Source organism: Panicum virgatum, chromosome 6K, assembly GCF_016808335.1.
Source record: "Panicum virgatum strain AP13 chromosome 6K, P.virgatum_v5, whole genome shotgun sequence".
In the NCBI taxonomy this organism is placed as follows: domain Eukaryota; kingdom Viridiplantae; phylum Streptophyta; class Magnoliopsida; order Poales; family Poaceae; genus Panicum; species Panicum virgatum.
This window is the reverse complement of record NC_053141.1, coordinates 35,669,394-35,686,754: the sequence shown is the minus strand read 5'-3', so window position 1 is coordinate 35,686,754 and position 17,361 is coordinate 35,669,394. Positions and strand designations below refer to the sequence as shown.

General features: G+C 49.0%; 1 protein-coding gene across 1 annotated transcript; it reads left to right on the top strand.

Moving 5' to 3' along the window:
* Window positions 1–10,643: 10,643 nt before the first annotated feature.
* Window positions 10,644–12,989, top strand: LOC120639189 (probable flavin-containing monooxygenase 1). Its single transcript, XM_039915195.1, has 4 exons — window positions 10,644–11,096; window positions 11,187–11,421; window positions 11,739–11,917; window positions 12,116–12,989. The coding sequence occupies exons 1-4, from the start codon at window positions 10,644–10,646 to the stop codon at window positions 12,842–12,844; spliced, it is 1,596 nt and encodes a 531-aa protein (XP_039771129.1). The 3' UTR covers window positions 12,845–12,989.
* Window positions 12,990–17,361: the final 4,372 nt, after the last annotated feature.

The window sequence follows — 17,361 nt, the reverse complement described above, 5'->3', positions numbered from 1 at the left end:
AATTTGAGTGTCATCACGTAGTTATGAATACTTATACGTTGTAGTTGAATTCCATACTTAGTTTTTACGGATTATTGAATAAGGTAGTGACGTAAAGAGTATAACTCGATAAGTATTCTGTGATATACAGATATGTCGAGCAAGATGCAATTTCAAGTATTTTATGGTGACTACAATATTTTGTATGGGACAAATGGAGTAGATCTTTCTGCCTTTAAGTGCACATCTAGCGCCATAGATAAACCTCTGGAAAGGAGTTTTTGTGCCATATGTAAGTGGCTGCAGCGTGGGTTCCGTGTTGATCCGTTGACACATGTGATCACCGTCCAGTCTCTTGTTAATTGGGAGGTAGAAAGTGATTTATGGGAATTGATGATGATACACAGCACTGATGACTGGCAGAAGTACATGCAATCAGCTCTAGAGCGTGGGTGGCCTCTGGCCATTCTTGTTCAAATCTGGGAGAAGACACAAAATGAAATCCAACATGGTGCAGATCAAGCAACTCCGAGTATTCGAAGAGAGACCAATTATGTTGAGCAAGATGAGTCAGAAGAGACAGAGAACCAAAACATGGGATCACAGGGCCTTGCTGATGAGGGAGAGATGATACATAGCATTGTGGACGAGATGGAGGCAGAAGACCAAACCGCAATAGAGATGGAAGAATATGAGGGCTCATCTGATGACGAGCAGTACTCATTGCCAAAAGAGTGGAAGGAGCATGGTTTTGGCAGTCATGTCGCAGAAGACGTACGAAATCAGGAGTGGGAGTACAGAGGGAATGAGGTAGTGTAAGGTGCAACATATCTAAACATTGAAGCCGTAAAAGATGCTGTGAGACTATGAGCAATATCATTGAAACAAGAATTTAGAGTCGTAAAGTCTGGCAGTAAAGAATATGAGGTGAAGTGTGTGAATGATGGATGTCCATGGCGAGTACACGCATTCAAGGGAAAATGGAAGTCGAACTGGAAATGTTCTATTGTGACAGAGCACACTTGTTTGCTGTCAGAAGTTCTTCCCTCGCCTCGCAATAAATCATGCGACTTTGTTACAAAGCAAATATATGGGTTGATTATGGACAAACTAAATTATGAGCCAAAAATGATTGTTCGACACATTGAGCAGACTTACCAGTACACCATTAGTTATTTGAAGTCATGGCGGGCTAAACAAAGGGTGTTCGAGATGCGGTTCGGCACATACGAGGCATCATATGATAACCTACCTCGTATGTTATCCCAGGTTGCTGCTAGAAATCCTGGAAGCTTTTATGACACATACCTCGTACCAGCCGTGACTAGGGGGCAAAGAATTATGCAACGAGCCTTCTTTTGCATAGGTGCTTGTGTTAGAGCATTTCAATGTTGTCTTCCGGTGATCTGCATTGATGGCACATTTCTGACTGGAAGGTATAAAGGTCAGATACTCACCGCAATCGGGGTAGATTGCAACAACCAAATAGTTCCGCTCGCATTTGCATTTGTTGAGAATGAGAACTTAAACAGTTGGTATTGGTTCTTTGAACGAGTGAAGGTTCATGTTGTTGCTGCACGTCCAGATGTGTGCCTTATTAGTGATAGGCATGCAGGTCTGCTGCAATCAATATTGAAATTACAACGTGGAACTGCGACAATGCCTCCATTGTGGCACGATGTCCAAAACAGGTGGTGCATTAGGCATATGGGTGTAAACTTCTATGACCACTTCAAGAACAAGGATCTTAAGAACATGTTTAAGAGGTTGTGCACCCAAAATCAACAGAGAAAATTCAATGCATTATGACAGATATTTGATCAGTTGACTGCAGAGCTAGTGAAGGTAAGGGCATCAAGAACAGGCACGAGTCAGGCTGCAGAGGCTAGGGATTCAATGGAGAAGCCATTTTCACACTGGATTCGAGGTGCACCTAAGGAGAAATGGTCGTTCCTTTATGATACTAACAGAATACGGTATGGTATTCAGACAACGAACCATGTGGAGTGTTTCAATATGATTATGCATTCTTGTCGTGCCTTTCCTCTTGTGGGAATTGTTGAGTTCATCATGTATGGGTGCATGAGGTATTTCAGAGAGCGTTACATAGCTGCAAGCATAAACATCAGCAACTCCCAAATTCAGTTTTGCACAAGAGTGACACAATATATGCAAGAGAAGATTGAAAAGGCCAAACTGCACCGCGTCATATCGACAGGTACAATGGAGCATAGATTTGAGGTTCTATGCAAGGATAGAACTGGTCGTGGTATCCGTAGAGATAGGGTGGTACAGGAGAGTTTGATTACAGTAGATGGCAAAGCCTTCTGCACCTGCATGAAGTCTAAGTTATTGCATTTGCCATGCTCGCATCTCATTGCGGCATGTGCAGAGTCTGAGTTGCAGCCAGGAGTATTTGTTTCACCTTACTTCAGCAAGGAAGCAGCTGTATCCACCTGGAGACATGAGGTATACGGGATTGGAATAGTGGGGCCTTTCATTCAGGATAATGAGAATAAGATGTTTATTCCTGATCCAGCCACTAAGAAAGGCAAAGGCCGCCGTCAGACATGTCGTATTCGGAATGGTATGGACGAATCCGAAGCAAACAAGGCAGAAAAGTGTTGCAGCCAATGTGGAGCATTGGGTCACAACTACAAGAAGTGTTCTCAGAATGCACTTCACGATGCTGCTGACGTCGGTCCTTCGAGAAATCCCAGAGATGGAGCACCTCCTACGTTCAGACGACCATCGGCGAGAATTGCTCGTGGAAGGCATTCGGTGTCATGATCCACAATTGTATTGAACATATCTGTAATATGTAGTAATCGTGTGTCCAGTTTGTATGAAACATATATGTAGTGTATAAATATCGTGCGTGGAGTTTGTATCGAACCTATCTGTAATATGTAGTAATCGTGCGTGGAGTTTGTATCGAACCTATCTGTAATGTATAAATATTACGCGTCCAGTTTGTATGGAACATGTATGTACCTATGTGTTCTCATATATTTTTGAATGCAGGTATGGAGATGTACTCCTTGCTAGACCCACTTACCGACTCGAGCCACAGGTCTTACTTTGTAGCAGTTGAGCACCGAGGCCTAGAGGTGCTACGTCCTCGTCCACCAGGGGAGGCGATATCTATACACCACGATTGGTCTGATAGGTACGTAATGAAATATTATTGTTTTTCACTTATGTATTCGTCGGTATTCCTTTGTTTTGATAATTTTGCTTATTGCAGGTTACGTGAGGCCGGTCTACTGACTCTGGGCCGTCTTGTCGAGGATGGGCCTATTCAGCTCGACCGATCCCTCCTAATGGCACTCGTTGACAGATGGAGGCCGGAGACACACACGTTCCACCTCCCGTGTGGGGAGATGACTCCTACGCTACAGGACGTGGCCTACCTCCTCGGCCTCCCTATCGTCGGGGAGGCTGTAGGTCCGCGTGTGGTGGCGGCCTCGTGGAAGGATGACCTGGAGGCCCGTTTTGCCCTGGTTGACCGTGTGGAAGAAGCAGGTCCGATCAACCCGCACCCGCGAGCAGCAGGTCCTTCGAAGACCTGGTTCCTACAGTTTACAGTACGTATTCATTGCATATTTAAATTTTATTGTTACAATTCACATGTTGTATTGTCAGTTGAAACCATTAATCTTAATTGTTTATGCAGCCTGCCCTGTTGGCTGCGGATGCCGACGAGTACAGTGCGACCAGATCGCTGGAGGCGTATCTAGTTTGGTTGTTTGGTTATATCATGTTCAACAACACTCATGGCAACTCGGTCGATAGGATTCTCCTTCCGTATGCACGGGAGATTGCGGATGGAGACGAGGACGTACCGGCCTACAGCTGGGGTGAGGCGGTATTTGCAGCCACTTACCGTGGACTCTGCGACGGCTGCATGAAGACACATGGGAACGCTATCCTGGCAGGGTGCCCACTACTGCTACAGCTTTAGTCGTACGAGAGGCTAGCCTTTGGTCGGCCCATGGTCAGCCACGAGCCTTACCCCGGGGCTATGTACGGCGACGAGGAGGATGACAGGCCCACTATGGGAACTATCTGGATCTGGCGTCAGATACGTTCGCAACAAATTTAATTTTGTTATTCATTGTTACATGATGCATTAGCGCACTTTTAATCTTACTTATTCGGAATGCAGAGGTCCTGGGCACATGCGCAGGTTAGATGCGCATATCCTGAGTTTGTTTCGGAGCTCGATATGCTGACACCCGAGGACGTTGTCTGGGAGCCTTACAGCCCAGAGGCTGTGGCTACCCGTGCACCAGCAGGCCTGTCTTCACAATGCTCCGCGAATGCGAGCCTGTGGCTTACAACAGCCGTCCTGGTTTATGACATCGCGGTTGAGGCATATTGCCCCTAGAGAGTCAGGAGACAGTTTGGGCAGCGCCAGGAGTTTCCGGTGCCCACCGCGTTGGAGCGTGTCAGTCCCAGGACCACAGGTAATTATAATTGAACTTGGCTCATACATTCGTGTCGAATCTAACGATTCTTCGTGGTCCACTTTTATAGGTTGTCAAGGAGTGGCTTGCCGTGCTCTGATGATTGGCTCACCAAGATGCAGTCGTGGGTGGACCAATGGGAACAGGCAGACGCCCTAAGGGTGCTTAGATATATCCGATGTTTGTATCTCTGATGTTTATTTGTAATGAGATAGCTGTGGACCGCTTATTTGTATCCGATGTTTATGATTGTGGTAGTTTACTTGTCATTTGTTTCTATAGATACTATTGAAAAATATATGTCGGTTTCAAAAAATTTCAAATATATACCCCGGTCGCCCTATGGGGGGCGACAGGCCCCTCGGGCGACCGGCCCTCCCCCCCTCGGGCGACCGGCCCTCCCACTCCTATATAAGCATTCTACCCCCATTCCCTCCTCATTTGATCCCAAAAATTCCTCCAAAAATCCAGAAAAAAAGAGAGGGTGAGGAAAAGCTCATTGTATACCCAATGTCTGGAGGTGGGTCTAGCGGGAAGAATTACTACGGTTTTGGAAAAGGAAAAGGGGGAAGAAAGGGAGACCCCATAATATGGGAGGGGCCTCTTGGACCTGATTCCTTTCCGGAACTAGTGTTTGAGTTTCCGCCACAGCACAAGAGTGAATTTACCAATGAAAATCCTCTTCGACAATACGATAACCGTAGAGAACCATGGTAGACATGGTGATGACTGCTTAGTGCAGATGTGCACCGACGGGATGGATGGCGGTCGGCGTTTCTTTAAATGTCCACACGCATGGGTAATACTCGGTTGTTTCATTTCATTATCTTCAATGAGACACCTTGCATGAAATTTGTTTTGCAGTCTTCCGATGCTCCAGAAAACTGTGGTTTTACTAGGTGGGTCGATCCTGCAACAATTGATTCTGTTCAGGAGTTCATCGAGTACCTCTAGATAAAGATCTTTGATCTGGAATGCAAAGTGAACCATTATGAGGAAGCGAGCGAGGGAAATAAAGTCGACGAAGATGATGATACCAGCAATGCTGCCGGTTCACATGATGAACCATGCACTATTCCTTACTGCAACTGCCCTTGTCACAAGAAGAAGGCCCTGCGCCTCCGGCACCACCGCCTGCACCACCTGCAATGGGTGGATACTGCGGAGAAGGCTCAACGCAGTTTGCTACGTGGGGGTATGGCTACTAGGACTACCCTAGTGCTAGTGACATGCTGCATCGTTGTGTTTGTTGTGTTTTTTTTAAATTACCTAGGGCATGTTAGGTTAGTCCAGAATCTGTTTACCGTAGTTTGCAACGGGTTCTGCCATGCCACTGCATGTGTCATGTGTGTTTCATTATCGTTGTATTATGATGTAAACTTGATGATTCACATTATGTAATGCATTTCTTAGTTCTTATTTCTAATCGTTATATTAATTAAATGTGTGCTTTTTAGTATTCTAGTGACATGAAAAGCTCCGAAAATATTAAGGACAAGTTCAAAGATTTCATAGATTCCCGGCTACAACTGCAAATTAATGGTAAAAGTTATAACACACAGAGTCAAGCTCTCAACTGAAAACATAAACAACTAATTGCAGTGGCATGTGCACGCGACAAGGTAATTTCTTGTTGCATCTAAACCTACCATGCCTTATGGAATGTAAAATACCGGGATTACATGGTACTACTCTACTGAGTGCACCGAGAATATTTGTCCTTTCTAATTGCTTCGGGGCCGGCTTCATTCGTACGGCGTGCCCTATCTCGCTTTCTCTCCCTGTCAGCTTCACGTTTGGCCGCCGCCTTACAATCCACCTCTTCCATCCTCTTGCGGATCTCTTCTTGCTCTTTCTTGCGCTTCTCCTCTTGCTGTTCCTCGTGCTTCATTCGGCGCCAACGTTCTGCAGCCTACCTTGCTTGTTGTTCCACAAAGTCATTTGCCTGTTGCGACTGCACGGTGTCGAACCACTGCATAAAATCACAAAGAGGCAGAGGAGACTTTGTCCAACAAAAGTTAGAATCATAACTCAATGTTAGGTCACAAAGAAAAATAGCGTATGTTGTCCTGCTACCTTGGCCCGGTCTTTCCCGTATCGCTTAGGTGGATCATATTCGTAGTTCTCACACATAAAGAACCTCATGCCGTAGTCATCTCCTAAAACATTAGATTGCATGAAATTGCATAATGAACCGCAGAAGCACATTGGCACATCAATTCCTTCAGGTACGGTGACTTCACACTTGCTCCACGGAATGTAGGTTGATCCTGACGAAGACATTGGTGCCATAGTGTGGTGCGCCAAATGACGAACAATGATTTAAATAATGCACATATCGTATACCAAATCGATGCGTGAAAATATATGTACTGTCATAATTCTATTGTCTTATGCTGCAATATCAATAAGGTACTGTCATAATTCTATTCTAATGCATAATTAATTTAAAAACAAGTCTGTAATAGTACTCAAATTGTAATACTAAACGAGTGTTCTAAAGCACCAAATCTAATTTATCTAATCCGCTAATTAAATTAAATTATTATACAATATCAACGGATTCATACGAAAGTTACCGGTAGATCACAAGTGCGGAATTCGGCAGAGCTTCGCCGCTTTTCTTCTCCTCACCCCTCTCTCTTTTTTTTGAATTTTTAGGCTCAAATGACAAGGGAATGGCGGCCAGGGCTTATATAGGGGGGAGGACCCTGTCGCCCCTGTGGTGGGCGACAGGCCCCTGTTGCCCGTGGGGGGGGCGACATGCCCCCTTGCATTTTTTTTGGCTAGGGACCTCGTTGCAAATTTAAAGAAAAAATTACACTTAGGGCATGTCGCCCTATGGGGAGCGACCAGTGGGTAGTTTTAAAATATTTCAAAACGGACATATATTTTTGAAATTTTGATTTTTTTTAAATATAAAAAAGAAAAAAGCGCTGGTTTATCTATCACTTCACTTCCCAAACCGCACTACACCCCACACCTCAGGGACCAAGGCTCGAGCTCCAGCTGCCTCCTCCTTAGCAAACAACGGTCCTCCACCTCATCGATAGCCTCCGAGCTAACAGGCCAGCATGGGTCTATTTGGTATTTGGTAGGGATCCGGCCTCCGAGCTAACAGGCCAGCATGGGTCTATTTGGTATTTGGTAGGGATCCGGCCCTTTCAAAAAAAGCCTCCGAACTAACAGGCTAGCATGGGTCTATTTGGTAGGTAGGGCTCCGGCCCTTTCAAAAAACAGTCACGGATTCAGCTTTTTTGATAGAGTGGCTTCTCTAATAGTAGAGTTGAAGCTGTTTGGAAAATATTTGATATAACAGCTTCAACCTATTTTTCATGAATGGATTGAAGATGTCATATGTCCAATATACCCTTAGCTATTTGGTTTGATGATTTTCTCTAGTATATAATATAATTTTTTATTTTATTTTTTTCTCCATTATTTTTTCCTTTTTCTTCGTTTTTTCTCCCATTCTTTTCTCTGTTTTTTATCCTCCTATCCTTTGATGCGCCTATTCTACCAATCCAGCCCTCATCCTCCATCGCCCACCTCACCATCTCCACCTCCACCTCCTTCCACAGCTCGCCATCGTCGGAGACCACTTCCCACTCCTCATCGCCACAGGACGCACGTGGGCACCCATAACCAATGTCCCTGGCCTCCTTCGGGACACCCTCTAGCATGGTGCCCCCACAGCCCAGCCCACGCCTCGATGTTGCCCTCGCCCTATCCATCATCTGCATGCCGCCCTCCACGAGCACCACCACCTCTGCCATCGCAACCGACCCCGCGCGGTAGCGCTCCACGCGCCACCCCACCTCCCCCAGTGCTGTCGTGGCACTTGAAGACACCCCTCCTCCTCCATCTCCTTTTCTGCGCGCACGACCAGTGGGAGCGCACAACCGTTGAGCCCTAGTGCGGTGTTGCAAATGGCCGGGAGGTAGACAAGCGTGAGGTTCGCCAGCACCGGGGTGGAGGAGGAGGAGAGGCGGAGGTAGAAGGCACCGATGTCAAGGCTCGGCGTAGGGTGGAGAAAGTAGAGCCATTCTCCATCGTCGTGGCACCAAGGGCACTTTCGCCAGTGGAAGTCGCATGGATGGCTTCAAACCTGAATCCGGTCCAAAAATGCCTTTTTGGGAGGGGGCTGAAGCGGGATTGATTTGGAGCTGGTTTTGAAGCCCTCCAAAGAGGCCCGAAGTCAACGCCAATGACTGAACCTGATTCCAGGAATTATTGCATTATTACGTGCCCAACTGACAAATAGTCTGTCCACAGTAATAAATTGTTCAATATTTTTTATTATAAAAAATTGCTTAATGTTTTTTTTGTGAGGAAAATTTCTCAATGTTTTAGCCTCCAGTACGTCTCAATTTTGAAATGGAGCCAATCAACATTTTATTTATATGAATTATTAGCATGATATGTGTAATATTGTTTGAAAGAATATTCATATAATTCTATATACTAACCAGATTTGGCGCGCTGCGCACGCCTCTAGCAAAGATGTTAGCCCGAAGCAATAATTAAAAAGTGCATGTTCCTTATATTGTGCGGAAGATAGCATTGCATAGGTGTAGTGAATCAAATCAGAAACCCATTCAAAAATGAAATCCAAAATTGAAATGGTTGTGTATCCAAACCTATACATTTAAAATCAACTTCACCATTTTGCATCGTACACAATAACTTCCTTGCTTGAGAATTCACCTGTTCTTGGACGTCTAGTATGTCCTGCTATATCGGTCCACGGTTCAGATAAAAAAATAAAAGACGAAATTAGTAAATTATAATTATAATAATATTCTGCACTTTAGGTGTAGCGTTTATTCTACACTTAGCCATCAAATTACTGATCGAACTGACCAGAAATTACTAAACCGAGTTACTGAATTATTGAATCACGTTAAGTAAAATAGTATTCGGTAATCGCGCATAGTAGTTATTACTGAAAATTTATTCAGTAATTAGTTAGGTGTAGCTACACTATTAACGTAGAAATAGCTCGTGGGTAATAATCAATACAAGTTCATCTTGTAAAAACACGGTTATTTAAAGAAACAGAGTTGAAAAGGTATGTAGAATATCACAGCAAGTTTAACCACTGTAAAATTCTTAAAGTCATATAACAGCAAAAAAAAAGAAAATCAAATACATTGCTATAGAGCTGTATCGCCCCTGGGGGGGGGCGCTCAGGAACAGTAAAGGTACTGTTTGAAAACCACGTGAGCAATCCTGCGCCGCACGTGCGACATGCCGACACAGACAGTGTGCGTGACCCGACTTCGGTGCACAGGCGGAAATAAGGTCACTACAGTACCTTTGCCGCAGTGTTTCACAGCCCGGCCCATTACCGCGTTGGCATAAATCCCTTTCAATTAAAAAAAGTAACAAAGCTACTTCTCGTCGATTAATGGCACTGTTCAAACATTTGTGATTAGAGAAAGTACAAAAACATATTTTGTATATAGTTATATGGTTATATATATAGTGAGATCGTCTAATGTCGGTAGAAACGTTATCATCTAATTATTCTAGTAAGTGACATTTCAATTCTCCAGGTGAAATAATCGGATAATATAAAAATTCGGCCCATCGTGTGTCAATCATCATCAAAGCATCCATGGCGGCTTAGGATGGCCGATGTGTCAACTAATATTTTTTCAACGGTAGGTGATCAAAGTATCGGTGGCGGCTTTCGATAATTCATGGTCGCCCGAGTCCTGTTTTGTTTGGTTTTGTAGACACATGGTACTATAGCAATTTTGACTATTAATTGAGGGTATTAAATAAAGACAGTTTATAAAACTAACGTCACAACCCTTGCGCTACTTCGAGAGACGAATCTAATGAGGCATTTGACCGCATGATTAGAGAATTATTACTGCAGTATTACTGTAGCCAATTATGAATTAATTAGGTTTTCGTTGCGCAAAGTTGCACCCATCTGTGAAAATATTTTGCAAATGACGTTTAGTACTCCATGCACTATGCATGCAAGATTCTCTTGTAGTGCTAGGTGTGGAGCCAAACGAGGTAAGGAATAAGTAATTATAAAGGTATAATTTATGCCTACCGGTAGGAGTGTGTGCTTTAGAATCGATGTTGCTGAGCTTTATAAATACATGTTACATGACAAAACGTTACCATATAACCTTGTTCCAAACAAAGAGCGAGCACATATTGTACCGCTAGAAAATGGACGTGAAGAAGAAGCGCGTGGCGATCGTCGGAGCCGGCCCAAGCGGCCTGGCGGCGTGCAAGCACGCGCTGGCCAAGGGGTTCCGGCCGGTCGTCTTCGAGTCCAGCGCCGCCGTCAGCGGCGTGTGGGCGCGGACGCTGTCCTCCACGAGGCTGCAGACGCCGGCGAGCACGTTCCGGTTCTCCGACTTCCCGTGGCCGGCGGGGACGGCGCCCGACGAGTTCCCGCGCCACGACCACGTCGCGGCGTACATGGCCGCGTACGCGAGGCGGTTCGGCGTCCTCGAGCGCGTCAGGTTCGGCAGCAGGGTGCTCGCCGCCGAGTACGCCGGGCCGCCGGAGCTGGAGGTGGCGGCCTGGGAGCGGTGGTCCGGGAACGGCGAGGCGTTCGGCGACGGCTCCGGCGAGTGGCGGCTCACCGTGCAGCACGCCGGATCGGAGGGCACCCAGGTATATATGGCTGAACCCAATTTAGATACCATTTGGCAGCAAGCCAGCAACTAAAATTTCTAGCTAAATTGAGCACCCGTGTCTTGGCAGACGTACGAGTTCGATTTCCTCGTCCTCTGCGTCGGGAGGTACGGCGTCCCCAAGGTTCCCAAATTTCCAGAGGGAAGAGGCCCCGAAGTGTTCCAAGGTCAAGTGCTCCACTCCATGGACTACTCGCGCATGACGCACGCGGACGCCGACGAGCTGATCAGCGGCAAGCGTGTCGACGTGGTCGGCTCCGGCAAGTCAGGAATTGATATCGTCGCGCAGTGCGCCGAAGCCAACGGTGAGCACGTCAAGCACACGGTTGACTTTTTTATTTTTATTTAAAACTGCACCTGCTTTCTTTCTACAAATTGGAGTAGTAGCACGGCATTTTAATTTAAAACGGCTGAAGAGTACCACGGCCTTTCCTTATCATACCTAATGTAGCAGCCGTAGACTGGGACTCTAATAAGAGGATAAGCGAAGAACATTGACTAAAATTAGAATCTCTTGAACTAACAAATGACTTTATCCTACACAACTTTTAAATAGTTAACTTTATACTTAAGAAATGAGTTTAACTTTACCAACTAATATGCATCGCGGATTGGCTATCAGGTTCCAAGCACCCATGCACAATGATTTACAGAAGCGCCCAGTGGATGGTGGATACCAAGCTTATCTGGGGCGGCGTCAGTTTTGGGAAGCTTGCCATGACTCGGCTGGCCGAACTGATGGTTCACAAACCAGGAGAAGGATTTCTTCTGTTCCTTCTCGCCACAATGCTGACTCCACTGGTATGACTTGAGCACCATCTCATTATTATTACCAGACCAAAAGGGGAATATATATAATGGATTACAGTTGTTGATGAGCCATAGCATTTTATGTTCCGTCAGAAAGTAGCAGAGATACCACTGATTACAACATTTCTGCAAGATTCCTAGCTAGGCTCGGAATGAGTTGTAACCATTGCCGGCATCTTGAGCTTGCAGAGATGGCTGACAGCAACGCTGGCCGAAGCATACTTGAAGATGAACGTTCCGCTGAAGAAGCATGGGACGGTGCCGGAATGCAGCTTCTCGCAGTCGATCCTGGGCTGGCGGCTAGGCACCCTGCCCGACGGATTCTACGACATGGTGAACGAAGGCAGCGTTCAGATCAAGAGGTGCGACGACTCCTTCAGCTTCTGCGCCGACGGTCTGGTGCTGGACGGCGCCGGCGAGCGCGTCGGCGGCGACGTCGTCATCCTCGCCACCGGCTTCGACGCCGACCGGCTGCTGCGCGGCGTGTTCGTGTCGCCCCGGTTCCGCGAGCTCGTCGCGTCGGGGGATCCGTCAGACACCATGCTCCCTCTCTACAGGCAGTGCGTGCACCCGCGGATACCGCAGATGGCTGTGGTCGGGTACGCGGAGAGCGCGGCGAGCATCTACCCGTACGAGATGATGGCCAAGTGGGTGGCGCACCTGCTCGACGGCGCGGTGCGCCTGCCCGGCGTCGCGGACATGGAGCGGAGCGTGGCGGAGTGGGAGCGGTGGGGGCGGTGGGCCAAGCGGGGCGGCGGCGGCTTCTTCCTCAAGTCGTGCATCGCCACCGTCACGACGTGGTACCACGACCAGCTGTGCCGGGACATGGGGTACAGCCCGAGGAGGAAGAAGGGGGCGGGGCTCGCCGCCGAGTGGTTGCAGCCGTACGGGCCCACCGACTACGCCGGCATCCAGTGAACTGGGTGACGTGAAGTCAAGCGTGATGAGGAAAAAATTATCTGCTGAAATAAAGAATGCATATGAAAACGCACGCATTAGTTCAAAATTTGTCAGTCTTGATTTTGTTTCACGACCACGGCTTCATAAGAAGATATGTAGATCATATGTTTAGACTACTCAATGTCATTAGCAGCAGCAATGCAGAATAATAATAGCTAGGCAGCAGCTCGGATGCCATGATCATCAGGCCCTGCTGTTCCTGGAACCGTACCCTGCTGATGTGCCTGCACCGACCCAGCCCTTCTCTTCATCCTCCGCCATCGCCGCCCGCACGCTGAGCTCGTCCTCCTCGGAGATGCGGTTCCTCTCCCGGATCCGAGCGACCTCCCAGGCCTTGTCCACGCTCACGCCCACGCTCCCGTCGCCCAGGACCACCGTGGCGCGGCTCGCCACGTCCGGCGGGAGCTTCCGGCCCAGCGCGTGGTCCACGAGGTCGCGGCGCGAGGGTTGCCCGGCGAAGCCTAGCGCCTCCGCGTGCGTGAGCTGCTCCAGGAACGACGGCGCCCCGCCGCCGCCGTCGGGGCTGAACTCGAACTCTGTGAACTTGCGCCACGAGACGGAGGGCGCGGCGACGTCGTAGGTGCGCGCCACGGCCCGCCACACTGCCCTGCCGGTGCCGTGGCGGGCGTAGTCGGGGAAGACGGCGTCGGCGAGCGCCGCGAGGATGTGGCCGCGGCACACGGCGTCGTCGTGCGCCCATTTCCGGGCCGCCTTGGGAGAGGCGGCGCCCGGCGGCGGCGGGTCCTCGGAGAGCACGTGGGCGACGCCGGCGGTGTTGAGGAGCAGCAGCATCGACTCCTTCCACCGGAGGTAGCTGACGTTGCCGTTCAGCGGCGTGATGCTGGGGGCCAACGCCATTGGTGATCGTAGTGCACGTGCTGGGTACGATCGGCGGATGAAGTTGAGAAGAGACGAAAGAAGAGGCGGCGGCGTGCAGGAGGCAAGAGGAAGATCACGACGGATGGAAAGATCCTTCAGTTCGGGTAGATCCGGCTGATATAGAAAGATAAGATTTGTTTGGATCCATTACTGTATTTTTTTTACTAGCTACGTATCACATACCGTACATTGGGGTGTTAAATTGATCATGACCCACAATCCAACAAATTTATCCTAGAAATTATATAGGGGTTGGTGTCAGGGTTCCGTATCGCCGAGTAGATTAATGTGTGCGTGTCACCAGTCCGGATGGTAATGCAAGGAGAGACACAAAGTTTATATTGATTCGGGCCGAATGTCCCTACGTTCAGTTCGAGTTGCTCGTGTTTTTTTATTTAGTTTGCGGTAGAGGGTTACAAATGGGCAAGAGTCGAGAGAGGGAGCTCCCAAGTCTCTATGTATGCATGTTTGTGTGTGGAGTTGGTTGAATGGTTGATCGGTCGAACCCCCTTGCCTGGGTACGGTCTCTCCCATTTATAGTCCAAGAGAGAGGGAGAGGGTCGGCTACAAAAGTGAAGCAAAATGTAAAAAAGGAAAAGATGAGGGGGTCGGATGGAATCTGACCCCCTTTTTCCATGTCGGCCTTGGAGGACCCACTGATGGCGGCGTAGTCGTGCGCCCCCATCCCTGGCACTATGCAGGTCGGGGAGGCCAGGGATGGGCGGTCAACTGTAGGCGTCTAGGCGACGCAACTTCCTGCAGGATATGGTCATCTGGTCGTGTCTTCATCCCATTCAGTCAGTGCTTCTCCCGGCACACTCCCGGGGAGTGGTTGGGCTGCGTTCCGTCCTGAGTTAATTCCCTGAATGCCATCAAAATTTAAGACAATCCCCTCAATGCCGTTAAAATTTAAGTCATCCTTTCATTGCCATTGAAATTTTACTTTAATCCCCTCATTGCCATTTCCATTAGTTTCCAAGCGGAAAACCGTGAAAATACTGTACCAAATGTTGAAGTCCGATCTGCCCAATTTTTTTGTTCCGTTTGTAACCCTATCCCAACTCCCAACCCCACTTCAGCTCCCTCCCCACCCCCGGCGCGCGCCGCCCACCCCTTCCCCCACGCGCGCCGGCGACGCGCCGCCAGGAGGGCGCGCGAGGGCGGACCAGCGCCTCTGCCACCACCCGCGTGGCTCCCAAACTCCTGACAGATCCTCAAGCCCACGAACCGCCTAACGGAGCAGGTGCCCACGCGGCGGCGCCCCTGCTCGGCGCGTAGGGGCCCTAGCGGCGCCCCTGCTCAGCGTCCGCACGGAGGCGCCCTGGGCCCTGGGGTGGGGGAGGGAGAGGGGGCCGGCGGCGCCCTTGCTCGGTGCCCGCGTGGGAGGCGCCCTGGGCCCTGGGTGGGGGAGGGTGAGGGGGCCGGCGGTGCCCCTGCTCGGCGCCCACACGCAGGCGCCCGTGGCCGCCTCTCTATAAGATTTACTCCCTCCCAGTGCAGAGCCGCCACGACCACGAGCCTAACTTGTCGATCGATCAGCAAGTAGTAGCCGAGCCATGGTGACGAGTGTGCCAGCAGCTGGGTCATGGGAGCCACAGGCGCCGCTGCTGCTGTGCGCGGCCGCCGTACTCGCCGCCGCGTGGGCGTGGTGCGCCGCCACCGTGCGCGCTGGCGGAGTGGGCGTGGCCGCAGCCGCGGTGCTCGGGTCGGGCGCTGCGGGCGCAGGGCCTCCGCGGCACGGCGTACCCCCTGCGGGCCAGCGACGCGCCGCTGGCCGACGAGCTCACCCGGGAGGCCAGGTCCCGTCCGTCCCTGCCGTTGGGCTGCCACGCCGACGTCCCCAGGGCCGCGCCGCTCCTCCACCATGCCATGGATGAGCACGGTGCGTCTTGTGTAGCAGCTTTCGATCTCCTCTCTCGCCGTCACCGCCCGCCGGCCTGTCACTGTTGGTCGGTCTACCATGTGCCGGTGGCACCACGCCAAGAAAATTCGTGCACGTGTATGATTGCTGACAAAGACACAGTGGCAAGAGAACGACCGCGCGCAGGACCACGGGAGTGGCGCCGCCGTCCATGTCTCATTGGGGCACTAATGTCTTTTTGTCCTTGTTTAACCGTCGTTCTAACAGCAAACTCACGGAATGGCATTGAGGAGATTGAAGTACAATTTCAATGGCAATGAAGGGATGACCTAAATTTTGATGGCATTGAGGGGATTGTCTTAATTTTTTATGGCATTCAGGGAATTAACTAGTCCGTGATCTCTGCCTCCGTCATGATTCGTACATGGGAGTAGTTGGCGCCGTGGGCGGCCACTCTCCTCGCCGTGCGACAGGACAACTCGACAGGACAACTCAACGAGGGCCCCTCGTTGACTAGAGGGCGCCACCCTCTGGCTTGATGGAAGCGACCCCGCGCCCCCGTGGGGTCGGACCGGGCCGCCCCTCGGCGGATCGTGGGCGTTTGTAGCAGTTGGTCTCCTAAGAGCATCTCCGAGAGCTCTTATATCTTGGGTGAGTTAGCTGAAAAAAGAAAAGGAAGAAAAAAACTCTCATTCAACAGAAATTCTATCTACCTTGTTTTCTATCCAGAGGGTGCCGTTGGGCCATCTTTATCTAGCGCTGAGCGCTAGCCATCCCTTTTTGGATTTTGGAGAAGCTGTTGTATTTCATCTTTTTTTCGCTAGCTATTTCGTTTTACATAATAGTTATATCAGGATTTTAGATTTCCATAGATATAAGAGCTTTTGGAGATGCTCTTAGGCCATGATTCGGGGTTCGTTGACTGGGTTTTCATCTCGGATTATTAATGGGGTTTTTAGTCTTAATTGGTGGTTAATGACACCAGTTACTTTTTTTCCTGTCAGTTGGTAAAGAATATATAGATTGTATTCTTTTTTTTTAGTCAAGGATAAATTTATCCTAGAAATTCAAATCACCTATCTCCTTTGACCCTTGGTGATAAAATAAAAGAATATAATCAATTATTCACTTTACCATCTGAACGCCCTTGAAGAAGTTGCAAGCAGTTTTGACTCTCTAAAAACATGGTAATAAATATCCTTGGAGAACTTGGGAAGCCTGAATTTTTTTTAGATAAAGGGAAACCTTAATTAAGCGGTTAAACCAACTTCTAATCAATAAAGCACGACATAGAAATAATCATCACAGGTAGACCTGAGACTGCCATCACCATGCCATGATCAAGTCATGCAGTTCTTGGAAATGTGCCCTGGGCCTTTGCTCGGTTCCAGCAGACCTCCTCTTCCATTGCTGCAAATCTACCAAACACAAAACTCTGTTCTGCTGGCTGCGGCTGGTGCTGGTTTTTTATGAGAGAAAATTACTGCTAGCTGGCTAGTGGCTACTGCTAGTTTGGTGTGAGAGAAAAACACTGTTGGCTGGCTGGAGAAGCGGCTGGCAGAACAGAGTATGCGCCTGGAAGTAACTCTAGGTTAACTAGTTGGACCAAAAAAAAACACCAGGTTAACTACAGAAGCAAGCAAGCGTGACTGTCAATTACAAACAGCAAGCGTGCACAGCTACCAGTATACTGACAGAGCAGCCTCCAGAGTACAAAGTTTGGGAACTGAGAAAG